Below are 15,322 nucleotides of genomic sequence, written 5' to 3' on the forward strand. Positions count from 1 at the left end.
AAAGAAACCTGTGAGTCATTTTTTACACAAATAACTATCCTCTTGGGCAGACATCTCTGGAAGTGTCAACCTTTGTGTACCTTTTTTGAATTTTTTTCCAGGGGAGTCACCTAATTAGATTGGGTTTCAAACATACCCTCCCAAATGTGAGAACGGGAATGCACAGTTAGACATGTTTGCTGTCTATACCGTTTCCATAAACCACAGTGGTTCTCAAAACAGGACCAGCAGCGTTGGCATCATGAGGAACTTGTTAGAAATGTCCCACCCCTTAGCAACTCTGGGTAGCACCTAGCAACCTGGCTCTAAGAAGTCCTCCAGGGACTCCCCAAGCCAGGTGCACTTTGAGAACCACTGCCTAGACCGTACCAGCAGAGGGGCCTGAGAGGATGAATCCTGGCCTGTGGGACATGAGATCTGGGTAGGCCGCGGTCTGCAGAAAGACGAGCCATTTTGGAAATCCAGGTTGTGCCACCTGGAATGCAGAAGCCAGGCACCAAACACACAGCAGGCCTAGCCCGGCCCCAGGCCAAGACACCACAGGCGTTGCCCTGTAGAAGTTTCCCTGGCCTGACTGGCCACACGGCATGAGCACTCCAGGCCAGCTCACCCAAAGAAGGGCAGGGGGAATTTCACTTCTTCTATTCTTAAAAGACAATAAAATGAGAGAAGAAGGCAACTGATGACTCCTTTCCTCTTATCAGTGAAGCCACTTTCTGCCCACCATGCCACCCACCCTGCGTGAGCATTTGACTTTCTTACAAAATTTGCCATTGTCCAAAGTACTGTAAAAGATTCATCCCCGCAGCTACAAATACAGCTCCCAGTATTACATCTTCCCTTTGATTTGGAAGCAGAAATATGGCTCTTCTATCGTAACCATAAACCACCCACACACACCACAGTGTTTCAATAAATGCTAAATGATACAAGATGCTCCACTTTAATATAATGGGTTTCTTAACGAAGCCATCACTAAACAAAGCAACTGAGGAAAATTGGGTACAAAACAAATAACTTTGCTTTGCCTGAAACAAACTGTCTTGTGAGGTGAATGTCTTTGGAAACTCTTTAAATGGTTAAGAGCTGGACCAATGAAATGAACTTGAACATGAACCTTAAATGTCTTTCTAGTGTTGCAGTTGGCAAGCGTCTTGGCTTATCAAGGCAATTCACCCTGAATTGCTTCTCTTGAGTTGCTTTTTTACTAGACTTTTACACATAGATCACTGTTTTTATTGTCTCAGAAATAAAATAATGCTGGTTTCTTCCAGAAGGCTGAGTTGGGGGCTTTTTAGAATTTTTAATTACTAAGTACATGTGTGGGTTCTTTAACCTGAAACTGGGCATATTTCAAAGACATCCTCATCACTTTGAGAGAACAGTATGGAAATTGTGTCTTATTCTTCCAATCTTTAGTTCACTGACAGCTATCAACCCAAAGCCTAGGGACACCCTTGAAGAACTCATAAGTGAAGAGAATTTCCTCATTTATTTTGGGAAAAAAGATACAATGATTCAAGGACCATGCTGAGTTCTGGGTGGGAACAAAACCAACAGCAGACCAGGCACAACCAGGAGTGTGTGTTCTCCTGCACCTTCTTCCTTACGCAGCTGCTGCTGCTGCTGCTGTTGGCCTTTTATCCCATCAGCATGGCCCAAGGACCTCTGGTCCAGGACTTTTGCTATGTAAACAGATTGCCTCCAACTTAAGCCACTGACCATGGCCTCAGCCACATGGTATCCCCGGCCTCATCGGCCTGCTCGCCTTGACCTGGCCTCTATCCTACCCTGGATAAACGTCTTCATTAGGCACCTCTCAGTCTTTTCTTTGTCCACTATTCAACAAATATTTATCTGCTGCCCTATAACCACATTGTACTGAATGCTGACTATACATAATAAATGCAACACAGGTGTCCCTTCTCAAGGGACTTTAACCTCTGGGGGAGCACAGGCAATGATCTATTAAATATATGACGACAGAGTTAAATGCTATGAAATTCACAAACACTATGAAGTGATGGGTGGTGGGGAGGAGGGGAATCACAGGCTAGTCTGGAAGGACAGAGGAATGACATTCAAGCCAGAAAAAGGACCAAAAGAGAACCCATGAGCATCCATTCATCTAGTTACAACCCTTGGTCTAGGCTGTCACATTCGCATAAAACAATGTCCAGTTTACCACACCATTCTGTGACCTGCCTCTTGCTAATTTCTAGCCTGAGATCTATTTTTTTCCAAATGAAATTGTCTATTAATTTCATTACTATCTGGTAGAGTTTCCCTGCTTCAAGTTCAAACTGTGGCCAACTGTCTACCCCCATGACTGCTTAATCACTACAAATGTTATCTCCAGAGGTTACCTGGTTACTTTTCAAACTCCCCAAGGGCAGGGGGACCTATCGTTTGGTATCTATGCAAACACCCACTGAAGAATTGAGCAAATACGTTATAAGTAATATTTCCAAGAGTCTCAGCCCTACACACCACTTTGCTTTTTTCTTCCACATTTATGACTTACTAATACCTTTGGGTCGTGGTGAGACCAAGGAGCATCATGAGCACTCGTAAGTTGTGCCTCACTTCCAGAAGTAACTGTCATGTGTTCTGCTGTCAAACATTCACTGAATGATAAACGGTGGGTGAGCCAAATGCTGCAGGAACTTGACAGTGAATAAGATGCAGCCCCTTTGTCCACCAGGGAGGGCAAACAGATATCAGAATTCCAGGTGATGGTGAGTGACTGAGACATGCTGAGCTCCCACCGAAGCAACTGTACCAGGACAGAGCAGGCTTCACAAGGGGAGTCTTGAGTCTCTGGTTTTCTCACACTACACAGCTTCAGATTCAGGACACAAGTTAGGGAAATATGGCCACTTTAAACAAAAGTGATCAGTATACTAGCAAAAGAGCAGGTGGTTTTGCATGGAGATAACTAAAAAGGAAGTTGTGAGACAATTTTTCCCAGTTGCCAAAACCTCTCAGGTGGTCACGGTAGCCTTTGTGCAGGAAGAGGACTTTTCTGAATACTAAATTACACAACTAGTAGTGACCAAAGTAGGTTTTACTGTGCCTATAAAGTATCCCTAAGCACTCTTTTAAAAAATTGAGCATCTGTTTAATAAAGAAAAACTGTCTATTTAAGGATATTAAATTAGAACATGCCTTTCACAGAAAAGGTTTATTTTAAAGCATCTTAGACATTCTTCAGAGATGGGAGGCAAAAGGAACCCCATTGATACCTCTGAGACTATGACCAAGCAGTCAGCGTTCTCACCACTGATCATCAATCTCTGTTCTGTTTTGACTTTTTCCCTTGGCCATCTAGTTTTATTTTATAGCTGTGTGATTTGGGGGGAGGGGGCGCCTAATCAGGATGCAAGTCAACTTGGGCCACAGCAGTGACAGCGCCAGTTCCAACCACTGGACAGCAGGGAGCGGATTCTTAAACTTTAAAATTTCATAAATATTTGCCTGAGTGTTCTAACTTCACTTCTCCATATCCGAGGAGGGACAGAAAAACAAGGACAGCACTTTAACTCCAGAAAGGGTCTTTGGAAAAATCAGGAAGAAAGGTTTCGATTTGTAGAATTTGTTGAATTGTGGGAGTGGGTAATAAAACCCACTCCCAGTGTTCTTTATTTGAGGTTCTCCATATGCACATATGATGCACTAAGCAAAGAGGTAAAGGAGTTCAGAGAACAAATAACATTACTTAGTGATGCTGAGAGTTTCAAGTATAATAATATCCAGTTACCTGGGGGGTGTCCACTCAGCTCTCAGAAACCCCGCTGCCATCACTAATAACAAAACCTCTGGGACCCCAAACAGGAACCAGAGCTCCTGCAGTTTACTCAGGCTGTCACGCTGAGCTTGTTAAAGCTTGTAGAGAACTCTAAAAGCCTCCATTTTCTGATTTTCTAGTGCCCTGCAAATTAGAAGCACAATATAGAATGGGTTAAAGAAAGCTACAGCTACAGGCCATGAGAAGGGGGAACTAACATCCTGACAGAGCTACAGAGGAAGGAAAATTCCACACAAGATTCCCAGCACATTGTCTGAGACTCAGGTCCTGGAGCAGGCACAGCCCAGCACAGTTCACGCCACACGATCTTTCTGCTCTTTGCCGAGAGACGTTTGGTGTGTTTCATACGGTTTCATGTTTTTTCATTAGTATTGGAAGGAATGACTTTGGTTTTGAGAAAGATTTGCATAATAAAAAAAAATACCTGATTGTCACTGATAGCGGCTGAATGTTCCAAAGGTGGCAATGTTGAGGTCATTACTGATTGCTGCCACTCCTGCCGGCCGGTACTGCATGAGCATGTGCATGATGGCTCTCTTTTGGTGTCCTTGGGAACAACTCTCAGCTCTTCGACTTGTTTCTTCACCTGTCTCTTTCTCTCTTTCTAGCCGGAGACCACCCCCATCGCCAACTCGCCCCACTATAATCCGTCCACTAGAATCCTCCCTGTTAGACTAAATGAAGTGTCTGGCATGGCAATTAATCACTAATGATTACGTGAAAGCAACTTATTTGATAGCTGTTGCAGCAAATCATGAGTATCGCATGTGTGGACATCAGTAGGCAAGTAACCAGTTTTACTAATGCATTCATCACTCACCTTCGTTGCTCAAGAATACGTCAGACCTTTGGGGTTTGACCCTCCATAACTGCTACCTGCAGAGGCTTTGTATGTTGTACTGACCCAGGTAGGTTTGTGTGGCAGCCCTCTACTTTGGGTATCATTTACCTTGCCTGGCATACATTTGCAATGGCTTCAGACAAGTTTTGCAGGCCATCTACCAGGTAGCACATTAAGTATAATTCTTAATGGAAATGAGATAGTGTGCTTAGAACTAAGCCATACATATTTCTTTTCCCGTATCCCATGTAGGATGGCAGAAATTCTGTTGTCTATTATCATTGCTATCACCTACCCCATAGTTAGCTCCTCTTTCTTTCTTTATTTCATAAGACTGTAGGATTCCTTAAGAAGAAAACTTTTCCAGAAGCACAAAATAGTTTGCAAAGGAAAAGTCTGCACTGTTTAGTCTAGAGAGCTTCACCTGGTGCCCACGTGTTTTGCTTCACACTTGAAGCATGTGCCACAGTGAATCAAAGCCTGTTTGGGATAATCAGTTAATAGATTTAGCTAGTTTCGGAATTCAAGGAAGAAGCAAATAATCGCATCTCAAAAAACATCTGGAACATATAATTTCTTTGTTCGATTTATTCACCTTCTCCTAGAAGGTTACAGTGAAAGCGGACATGGAAAAATGTTCAGTTTTTCCAGTAGATCTAATTTTTGGCATGGCTAACTATATTTTGACATGAATTCCAGTTTATTCTTGCTACTTTGGTTGGAGCAAAAATTTTCTTTCCATGCTAATTTGCAATTTTCCCTTACATTATTTACATATTAATGATCATGTAAGAATACCTTTAAACCAGGCTTAGTGTCCTGTCCATTCTACGCTTTCTTAATAAACCTTGAGGCTTTCTGTGAGATAGTCACGTTGGAAGAATGGTACCTGGGATGGAAAGAAAAGTTGGCGAGAGAGGCCAAGGTGTGAAACAGAGCTCACCCTTTTACAGGTGAACCTCAGGGTCCCTGCCCCAACCACTCCAGAAAAATGGAATCGAAACATGGAGATCCAAGGCAAATTTGCAATTTCTAAAATTTACAAGAACAGCTTAGCTGGGAGGTTAATAGTTCAGTCTTGAGGCTCAGTTTTGAACTACCTACAACCAGATGATTAACATGTAGGAATCAGCCAGAAGCCAGTTGGAATTTTGTCTGCTAACTGTTCCCAGACAGCAGAGCAAGTATTCACTGACTCGTGGCGTCCCATGACATTATTTCATATTCTACGGAAGTAAATCAGGTTGTACTAACTGAAATGTCTCCCTCTGAAAGCAGTGGACATGATTTGTATGTTAACTTAACTAATTTCCTGTGTAGTTTATACCCAAAGCAGATACCCATAAAGTATGAAGTAAAGATGTTTAACCATTATTAAAAAGAGGACTTGCCAAGTTGAATGGCATTATGTTGATTGTATTCTAAAGGGTTACAGCTAGCAAAAGTTAAAGAATACGAGGTTTACAAAAAGGACATTTCAACTTTTAAAATTACAAGTGAGTATAGAGAGAGCACATCAACAGCTTCATCCTCTCGTATTTTATTTTTTTCTGCGAATGGAACCAACATTCAAGATACAGAGAGTATTTTAAAAATAGTGTCCCAGATAAGTGGGAAAATGTTAAGTAAATAGACATGGTGAAATAATCCACAGTGAGATCTTTTCATAAAACACCCTCTTTTTAGGATTCCCTTTGCTTCTTCCTTTGAATTCTCTAAAATAGGCAGCTAACGAATCATATACTTCAGGGTTTGGCTTTCTGCTAAATGTGGTTTTGCATTTCGCTGTATTTCAAAAATTTCCTTCTGTTAAGAGGAAAATATTGTGGGCAACCACAACCACTGGTGTGTTCTCAGATCAGCACAAACTATGTCAAAGGAAGTGGGGGATTTTTTTTCCAGGTCTCCTTCCACTGATCGTAAACAGTCATGAACAATGGCATTTGTCATCTTTGGCTTTTGCTTTTAGATTATAGTACCACATTCGCACTGTCTCGGTTGCCTCCCTCTATGGGTGCATTTGTATCCTTTTTCACTCCTACATTATGTCTAATAGCATCCAGTCCCTCTGGAATTTCAGCAGTCACATTGGAAAATATTTTCAGTTGGCTGCGTCCTGCTAGGAGATGCCAATGAGAAGGACTCTGCAGCGTGCATGGTGATAGGTGCAGCATACGCATCAGGCCTTAAGATGGGACTGTAGTTCAAGGAGCCGAGTATCCCCGTTCCATTTCTAATCTGCTGTGTAACTTCTTACTGACGGCTCTGAGGCTGTCAACAAGATAACGTAGCTCCATCTTGTCTAGCATTATCTTAAAAATTAATGTTTTTAGGATTAAAAACATGAACTGTGTATGTTTATTTCATAAGTACATCTAGTTTTATTGTCACGTGCTAAATCTTGCATGCACATTGACCATTTGGAATAACCATTTACTCAATTGTGGACAGATTATTAAGATAGTATTGATTTAGACCAGGTATATTACATTTCCAAAAATCATCTACGAATAATACCCTTCTGAATATTGCTTTTAGCTGTGTTTCATAACATAAAAGAGCAGTAGGTTCGATTTATTAGCAAATTTGCTATTTGTTCAGATGCAAAGTCATTCTGCCCCCAAACATAAGGAAACCAGTTCCTGTGATATAATTATAAGCCTTCTGGATTTAGAATTTAAAAGTAGTCACACAGATTGACCTATGACTATTTAGTATAGACTGTAGCCATAATTCTTAAATATGAAATGGGACCTAACACCAGTTTGTGATAAATGTTAATGTTTCTGTGTACAAACACATTTTCTATGCATGTGTCTCTACATATACAATATATGCATAGTAAATTTCTGTGAGTACATGTATTTTGTGTCCCCTTGAATAAGTAGGTTTAAAAGCACTCGTCAAAATGCCACAAGCATGAAAGTGATTGTTCTGTGTGTTGTACATATGTGCATATGTACGGGTGTAAATATCTATATCCACGTGCTCAGAATGTGTGCATAGGAATATATTTTTTAAATTGTGCTAATCCAAGAGGTGTTTGGGGGATCTGCCATTACATGGGGTGACACTAGTTTGCTGTCTGCCTAATCTCCTCACTGCGGATTGCATTTATTCTGAGAGGCCCAGAGCTCACAGTAAGGCAGACAACAAGTCCAGGCAGGTATACAAAAAAACCCACAGCACTGCTGTCAGAGAAGAAATGACCTTAAACCATGTAGTTTGATAAGTAGTATCTAGAAACCTTCCTTTTAGATCTCTAGGTAAAATTACAAGTTAATTCCAGATTGCTGAGCTGAATCTTAAAAAGTTGTGCTATACAGTTGTTTTTTTTTTATACACTAAGTATTAAAAAAACAGATATTCAGCAACATAATAAAAGTTGTGGGTTTTTCTAAGTAAAATTTGCAAAAAATGGGAGGAGAAATTACTTAATTCCTTGGAAGTAGGTTCTCTACTTTTCCAGGTAAACATCTTACCTTTGGCAAATGGTATAATTATTTAAAATTGACTGGAATCTCCTTATGATTAAGAATGAAGTCTAAAAAGTAGGTCTCTCAGCTGAATTCATTGAAAGAAAATAATAGACGAGACTTGCGCCCTGAGTTTTGTATTGTTCCACCGAGAGGATTGCCAGCTGTGAGCTCAGCTTGGTGGGAATGAGGCGGGTGACTGTAGAGAAGCAACAGATAGTTCACCAGATCACCCAGTCCTTTCCAAAGAGCTCAAACATTCTCCTGGATGATCTTAGTCCTCTGTCTAGCTGGTATGCTTACAATTATGTGGTGCTCTGTGTGTGAAACTTTAAGACTATTTTTGAAGTGCGCTAGATATGCCTTGCACTGTGTGTGTGTGTATGCGCGTGCGTGTGCGTGTGGATATGTGCAAGAGTATACATGAGGCAGCAAGAGTGGAAATGCAAGGAGGAGCCCCTTGTTGTCCTCAGACCTGTCCACACTGGTGTGTTGCTGAGACTTCACTCTGGTGGAGGATTCACACATGACTCAGCTCAAGGTGTCGATTTCTTTTTCATTTTTACCTTTAAGTTCCTTCAACTTTGCTCATTATGTAATGTTTGTAAAATTAGGACCCAAATTACTCTGCCCTCTTGCATTGACTGCTGCCAGTCTGTAAGAATCATTTCTCCCAACCAGAAATCCTACCCCTGTTAACTTGGTTTGCATTTTATTTCACGTGTGCAGCCTTTATTGTGCTTGTCTGTGTTCATTCTCTCTCCCTTTTCTAATCAAATTCCTCTTTTTGCTTTTTTACGAAGTATACAAAAACAAATTGTATCTTCTCTGTTGATTCTTTAATTAACATGAGCCAGAGTACTTTCCTCTGTCGTCTTGGCACTTTCAGGATTTCTCACTGCTGATATATGGACTCTGAAGGGAATTTTTGAAGCAAATTTCTAAAGTCTGTATCATTCCTGAAGGTCACATGTACCTATTGTGAAAATGTGAAGCTGTATTTCTGAACCTGAAATAAATTATAACATTTGAAGGACCTCCTCTTTCCTAATTCTTGTATATCTTTGAATCCTGTCTGTACCTTTGAGTAACGCCTAAGACTTTTTAACAACTTATAGCTGTTTTGCTCCAATTGGTCCAGAATTATCAAAGTGGAGAATAACAACATCTTTCTTTTTGGTCATTAATTTGGGAAAAGAGGAGATTTTTAAATAGAACAGTTTGGACAAATCAAAGGCAGAAGAGTGGGAGATATTTTTCTCTAATTTGAAGAAATTGTTGGAATAGACTGAAGAAATTGTCAAAAAACTTTAGACAGCCAGAGGGTTTGATGTGACTTTTAACAAGAAGCACCATGACAGTTTGGTACTAAAAAGGAAGCATCCGTGTAAAATCCAGGAGGGTTGAAGGGGGAATGATGCTCTGGCTAAATGCTAGGTCAACACAAGGCATTTCCTGCAGCAAATAATGAGCTCCTGGACCAACAGTTGGCCTCAGTTACTGCTCAGTGGGTAGGGGTGGGGGGACACTTACCTTCTGGTTTCCCTGGTGCATGAGTGGTTCACACAGGCTGGTCCTAATCGAGTTTCCAGAGAAGAGAGAAAGACTCTCCTCTGAATTTTGAGGTTGGGTTCTGTATCAACCTACAAAGCCCCAAATGCAGAAGACAAGGGACAGGCAGAAAGAACTGTAGGTTTATCTTCTCTCCACTATCAGGATGTGCTGTCTGTGAAGAGAGGAGTTGGACTGGTCAGGTGTGAGCAACCTGACCTTGTTGTGATGTCCTCATCTATGTCCATGGTGTTTCCATGATGGAGCTCCCCTACTTGAGAGGCAGCTTCACCGGGAAGAGGGGTTCCGAGGAGAGCCAGGCTGCATCCTTGTGTTTCCACTGCATGAATCCAAAGGGTGTTAATAACGTATTCAGAATAGTTTCTAAGGAAACCTACCCAAAGCTAAGAACCTTATTTGGCAAAATTCCACTTGGTTTTTAAAAACAGTTCTGGCATCAGTATAAATCTCTGCTTGATTTGTATTCAAGATTCTGGTTTTTCTGTGGGAATCCTTACATTTCATGTTGAGAACAGTATCTGACCTCATCCCCTGCTCCCCACACTCCAGCACACCTGGAATTTTGGCTTTTTGGATCTGTTCTTTCACTAGGGAGCTTAATAATTGGAACACGTGGAAGAGATAGCAGCTGAAACTACAACCTTTATCCAAAGTTTCCCAAAGTTCATTCCCTGAGATTTTTTAAGTTTTATATTCTCACCCCCCCAACAGAGCTCTTGGTCAAATATGCTCTGGGAGACGATGACTAAAAATTAAATTGATTTTTACTGGAAGGAAAAAAAATCAGAGCCCATTGTGAATCTCCAAGAAAGGAGTAGTGTCTTCATGTTTCTCATCTAATCAGAGAAGCTTTATTCATAGCACAGCTCAGAGAAGTAGTGTTCTGAGGCACATGCACTCTGCTTCTGTGTCTTTAGGCAAGAGAAAAAGTCATTAGGTGTGACTGTCCCAGTATGGATGGTCAGCAACAAAAAGCTGAGTGACAAAATCAAGTATAAGGGCCTCAAGAGTTTCCAACTGAGGACAGTCCTCTTGGAGCTCTGGTGCCTCTTCACAGTCGTGTCTGAGTCCCCAGGAGGCAGGTCCCATGGGATCAGGAAGCTTGGAAACAGACTAGAGACACATGCAACAAGCCTTAATGAGCCTCACAAAGAATTCAGACTGTTTTCTGACTTACCCACCACGTTCTGCAAAAGAGCTACGTTAAATTAATCACGGTACCTTCATGGAATTATTGTGAAGACAGATCCAACTTGATTTAAGGTCCGAGATCATCAGAGAAGGAAGGAGAAGAATACCTGTTGCTCTGCCTTTCTTTCCTCATCTTCCCCAGCCTTCAGACTCATGCACTTTTCTGAGAGATGAAATTACCTAAATTAGGGCTGGGGATGTGGCTCAAGCGGTAGCGCGCTCGCCTGGCATGCGTGCGGCCCGGGTTCGATCCTCAGCACCACATACCAACAAAGATGTTGTGTCCGCCCAGAACTAAAAAATAAACATTAAAAATTCTCTCTCTCTCTCTCTCTCTCTCTCTCTCTCTCTCTCTCTCTCTCTCTCTCTCCTCTCTCACTCTCTCTTTAAAAAAAAAAAAAAAAAAGAAATTACCTAAATTAGGGGCCAACAGAGCAAGCAGAGAATGGTTTATGAGACTTTTGACAGAAAAGGAAAATGCTTTCTAGGAATCTTGCCAGAAGAAGTGTCACCATCAGACTAATTCACAGCATTGAGACATACCCGAGAGAATAATGGATAATTTGTTATTTTGAGTAAAAATTGACTCAAATATAAATTATGCCCATGATCCATATACAGATTCTCCTTGATGCTTTGGCCAAACAGTTCTGTGGAAGTTATTTTTCAGGATGCTGAAGAAAATATAACTTGAAATTATAATCTTGATTAGACAGATTTGCTTACATGGCAAATCCTAGTATACTGGTTAGCCCATCAGTATCGCCATCTAGTACTCCCACCTTCCTGCTGCTGAGCCGGGGCTGGTGGTGGGGGTGGCGGAACAACAACATGGAAGCATGAGGCACCTTCTTAGCTCTCCATGTAAGAAATTTCAAGTATGTTCAGCTCTTGAATTAAAATAATATGTAAGGGATTCTGGAAAAGAAACAGCAAAAACCCAAACCGCCCAGGTCCAGGATACAACTGACTCCGACCCTTCAAGTTCTGTCAGCCTTGACAACATTTGGCAGAGGGGAAAGCTAGATGCACGTGAAGGGGAAACAAGGAGCCCAGGGCCTGAGGGTCACTCTGATATTTGCAGCAAATGCTCTAGCTGTTGGTGAAATGCACTTCAAGTCCCAAAGTTTCTGATCCTGTTTCTGCACTGGAACACCAGCCTAGCTGCCCAGTGAGATCCTGGCCCTTGCTCCCAGATGCCCCTTCATCACCGTGGACTTGCTGTCAGCCTTAATGGCTCACCTCCCCACCCTGCTGAGGTCATTAACCTGTTCTGAAGCCCCTTCAGAGCTCAGAAATAGTTTCTGTTTGCTGGGCAGGTGATAAATCTCATTGAGCCTGACAGAAATTCAATTATACTTTCTTCATGAAAGAACCAGGGATACCCATTCCCTGGGTCTCACCAGCCAAAGGCTTGCAGACCCCCCACAGTTGAAAGGTTAGTGCTAATAACAAGCTCTTCATCATTTAAATGGATGGAGGCCTCGTGTAACCAGCTTAAATTGGACCAACAAAAAAGATTGGCCTTGGACTTTATCACTGCTCAGAAATAGCCTGTTCAGTTTGACTCTATTAAGGTTTAAAAAAAAAAACAGTTTTTTGTTTGTTTGTTTTGGTTTTGTTTTTTATAGACTGTATTGCTTCACTTCCTGGCTTTTTGTAAATTGAGGTGGAAGCATGTTGCACAGGGATGAGCAGCCACAGCAAAGTCCAGAGTGGGGTACAGATAGCTTACAGTCCTCTGGCTTGCTGTAATGTTGAGTTCATCACCGATTCCGTTAGAGACTTTCTAAAATGCAGACTTCCGCTGGAAGCCAGTGGGAAAGGTTACTTGGCCTGCTCTTTGTCTACAACAGAACTGTTCAATGAAAGCGTCTCTGTAGCTTCAGTCACTGCAAATCATCCTCCTGGCAAATAGGCTGAGGTTCAAGATGAAGCACAACTCTGACTTCACAACCCCTAGGCCTGATGAGATGCAGGTCAGGTTAAGAATGTGGAGAAATATCCAGAAAACCAGCTTTACCCTGACCCACTTGAGAATAAATCAGAATATGAGTTGCATCTAACTCTCAGCAGGAAATTCTACAAAATCCTGTGGTCATCAAGGACCAGCCCCGGCCTACTAGTGTCCTGAGGCCCGATTCTGAGCTATCACATGTCGGGACTCTTCACCTGCAGCAAATTCTTGTTTCTAAATCCTTTTCTGTGAGATTAACCCCTGACACCTTCTGCACTATAATTTCATAATTCACTTGACTTCCTGAAACCTTGCTATTTCCCTCACTTTAGAAAAAATTTCACCTGCCATATTTCTATATCAAGTGCCTCTGCCCCTATGGAGAGTTCACAATATCCACTTAAGTCTTTGGAAATAGAGTCACAAAATCAGGACTGGGAAACAAATGTACAACTTATACAGGTATTTAGCCCAGGTACTCTTCTTAGTTCTCCTACATATAATTGCATGCTTTGTAGTTCTCTGATGCAAAATAATAGGATTTCTGAGCAGGCGCAATGGCTGGCACCTCGCATGCTGCTGTATCTATAGGGGAGAGTTCTGGGAACTGCTAATTTGGCCACTTGGTGTTCTTACATGTCCCTGCATGTCTGCCTGGTTTTTGTCTGATTTGCATTTGGCTTTTGTGAGATATTTTTGCATGCTATTATTTTATTTCATAATTTAAACATTGCTTTCTCCCTCTGTATCTGTGTTTTCTTTTTGTTATTTGCTTTGTTTTGTTTTCACTAGGCGACCCCCTCCTGCCGTTCCTGGACGACCATCCTAACCCCCATCATTCATCTCCTTTTGTTTCCGACAACATGTCCATCCATGGTATTTAAAAACCTTTTGTTTGCACTATATGTCATATGTACATAAAAACTTTTATTTTTGATCCATGTCTATAATTAAAAAATTTTATTCTATATAAAAAATGAAAAGTGTTCTGTTTCATTTTCCTAAAGAAGACTCAAATTAGAATATGTCTCAACAAAAAACAGGTAAGGTGAAAAACTGCATAATTTGATATCTTGAAGAACATAATATTTACATTGTTGGAGCATTGTGATTTAAGATGCTCCTTGCCAAGCAATAATAATCATCTTCAACTGAAATGCCCACTCAACACAAAGAGTGAAAGAATGAAGGAAAATTCTAGGTGCCTAGAGAAACGAAGACTGAATGATTTTAGTTGCCTCCAGGAATCCCATTATTCTTACTGCACCAAAAATATTTTTTATTTGTATTATTTTTTCTAAACACTCTTAGAGGAGGAGATAAATCTGGAAGATCATGTAAGAAACTCTAGGCCTGAAACATACAACCCCACAAATTCTATCTGGCAAATTTGGGGGTAAAGAAACCACATCAGGGAGGAAGTCTGGCCACCTCGGGTGGCTTTGCCATGTCAGAAAAGATCTAGAAAATGGATCTACACAAGTGAGAGGGAAGAGAACATTTTTATGTCTCAGTCCTCAAATGATAATCCAACATTGAAATTTTAGGCTATTAAAGTGTCCCAAAGATTTGTCCAAATAAAATGTTTCTTATTAAGACAACACAGTCCAACCTGCCAATTATGTAGCAGCCATCTCAAGGGTTTTTAACTTAAATCAGAATTTTCTGTTCGAAGATTTATGTGGCCCAGATTAGAATTTAAAAGTAGCCTTTCTTGAATGAATCACTTTTGACATAAGAGAGTCAAAAAGTTGGTCATCCCTGGCATTGCGTTTATGTGTGACCTCATGAGCCCGGGCAAGACAGGCAGGAGGAGAGGTGGGCAGGACCTGCCAGCTGGAAAATGGAGACCCCTCACTAACTGGGCTCTTGCTCCGGACCATGAAAATATAATTTTATGAGAACTGAATTCTGTACTCAAAAATGCAAAACCAGTTTCTCAGGCTAAAGGTTTCCCATCACATGTTACCTCCTATCTACTGTATCCCAGGCTCAGTGGTGACCAGGTAGAGCCAGGGCCAAGGTTCAAAGGGTCCAAAGCAAGGCATTCAGCTGACCACAGGTGTACCTGGAGGCACGGCATACTGTCCCTTGCCTGCCCCCATCCCAGTCCAGGCCTTTGGTTTTCAGTCAGCATTCTCACTGGAAGGCACCCCACCAGACATGTGGCATTCACCCCGACACAAGGTGTTCCTAGGCTAGTTTCTACCACCTCCCCACTCAAAAACAGGTCCGCAGGGGGAAGGGCTTTTTTCCAATTCATCCTTTTTAAGTGTTTGGTACTTTTCCTCTTTGTCTAAAACTTGGACTTATTTTTCTACAGTGTTGCCCAGTTCAGGCATCTTGACAGTTAAGTTGACCTAATGGACAAGGAGAAAAATCCAGTCAGAGCAGAACAAAATGATGATCTTCCTCAGCCTCCCTTCCTCTCATTTTATAGGCAAGAATAGAAAGGGAGCAATCAGGGGAGGGAGCAG

The 15,322-nt window shown here is 41.5% G+C and overlaps 1 protein-coding gene across 5 annotated transcripts in view; it reads left to right on the forward strand.

Annotated features, from left to right (window-relative positions):
• Dnm3 (dynamin 3) overlaps positions 1-13,828 on the forward strand; it is a 460,170-nt gene extending 446,342 nt beyond the window's left edge. For 4 of the 5 annotated variants that reach the window (XM_078022311.1, XM_040278050.2, XM_021722659.3 and 1 more), the window contains one exon: positions 4,417-9,161. In XM_078022311.1, coding sequence (XP_077878437.1) covers positions 4,417-4,486 — 70 coding nt within the window. In that variant the 3' untranslated portion in view covers positions 4,487-9,161. Of the gene's footprint in view, positions 1-4,416; positions 9,162-13,637 lie in introns of those variants that run through there. The other variant, XM_040278054.2, reaches the window with a different exon arrangement.
• Positions 13,829-15,322: the final 1,494 nt, after the last annotated feature.

The sequence above is a fragment of the Ictidomys tridecemlineatus genome, chromosome 10 (assembly GCF_052094955.1).
Source record: "Ictidomys tridecemlineatus isolate mIctTri1 chromosome 10, mIctTri1.hap1, whole genome shotgun sequence".
Classification (NCBI taxonomy): domain Eukaryota; kingdom Metazoa; phylum Chordata; class Mammalia; order Rodentia; family Sciuridae; genus Ictidomys; species Ictidomys tridecemlineatus.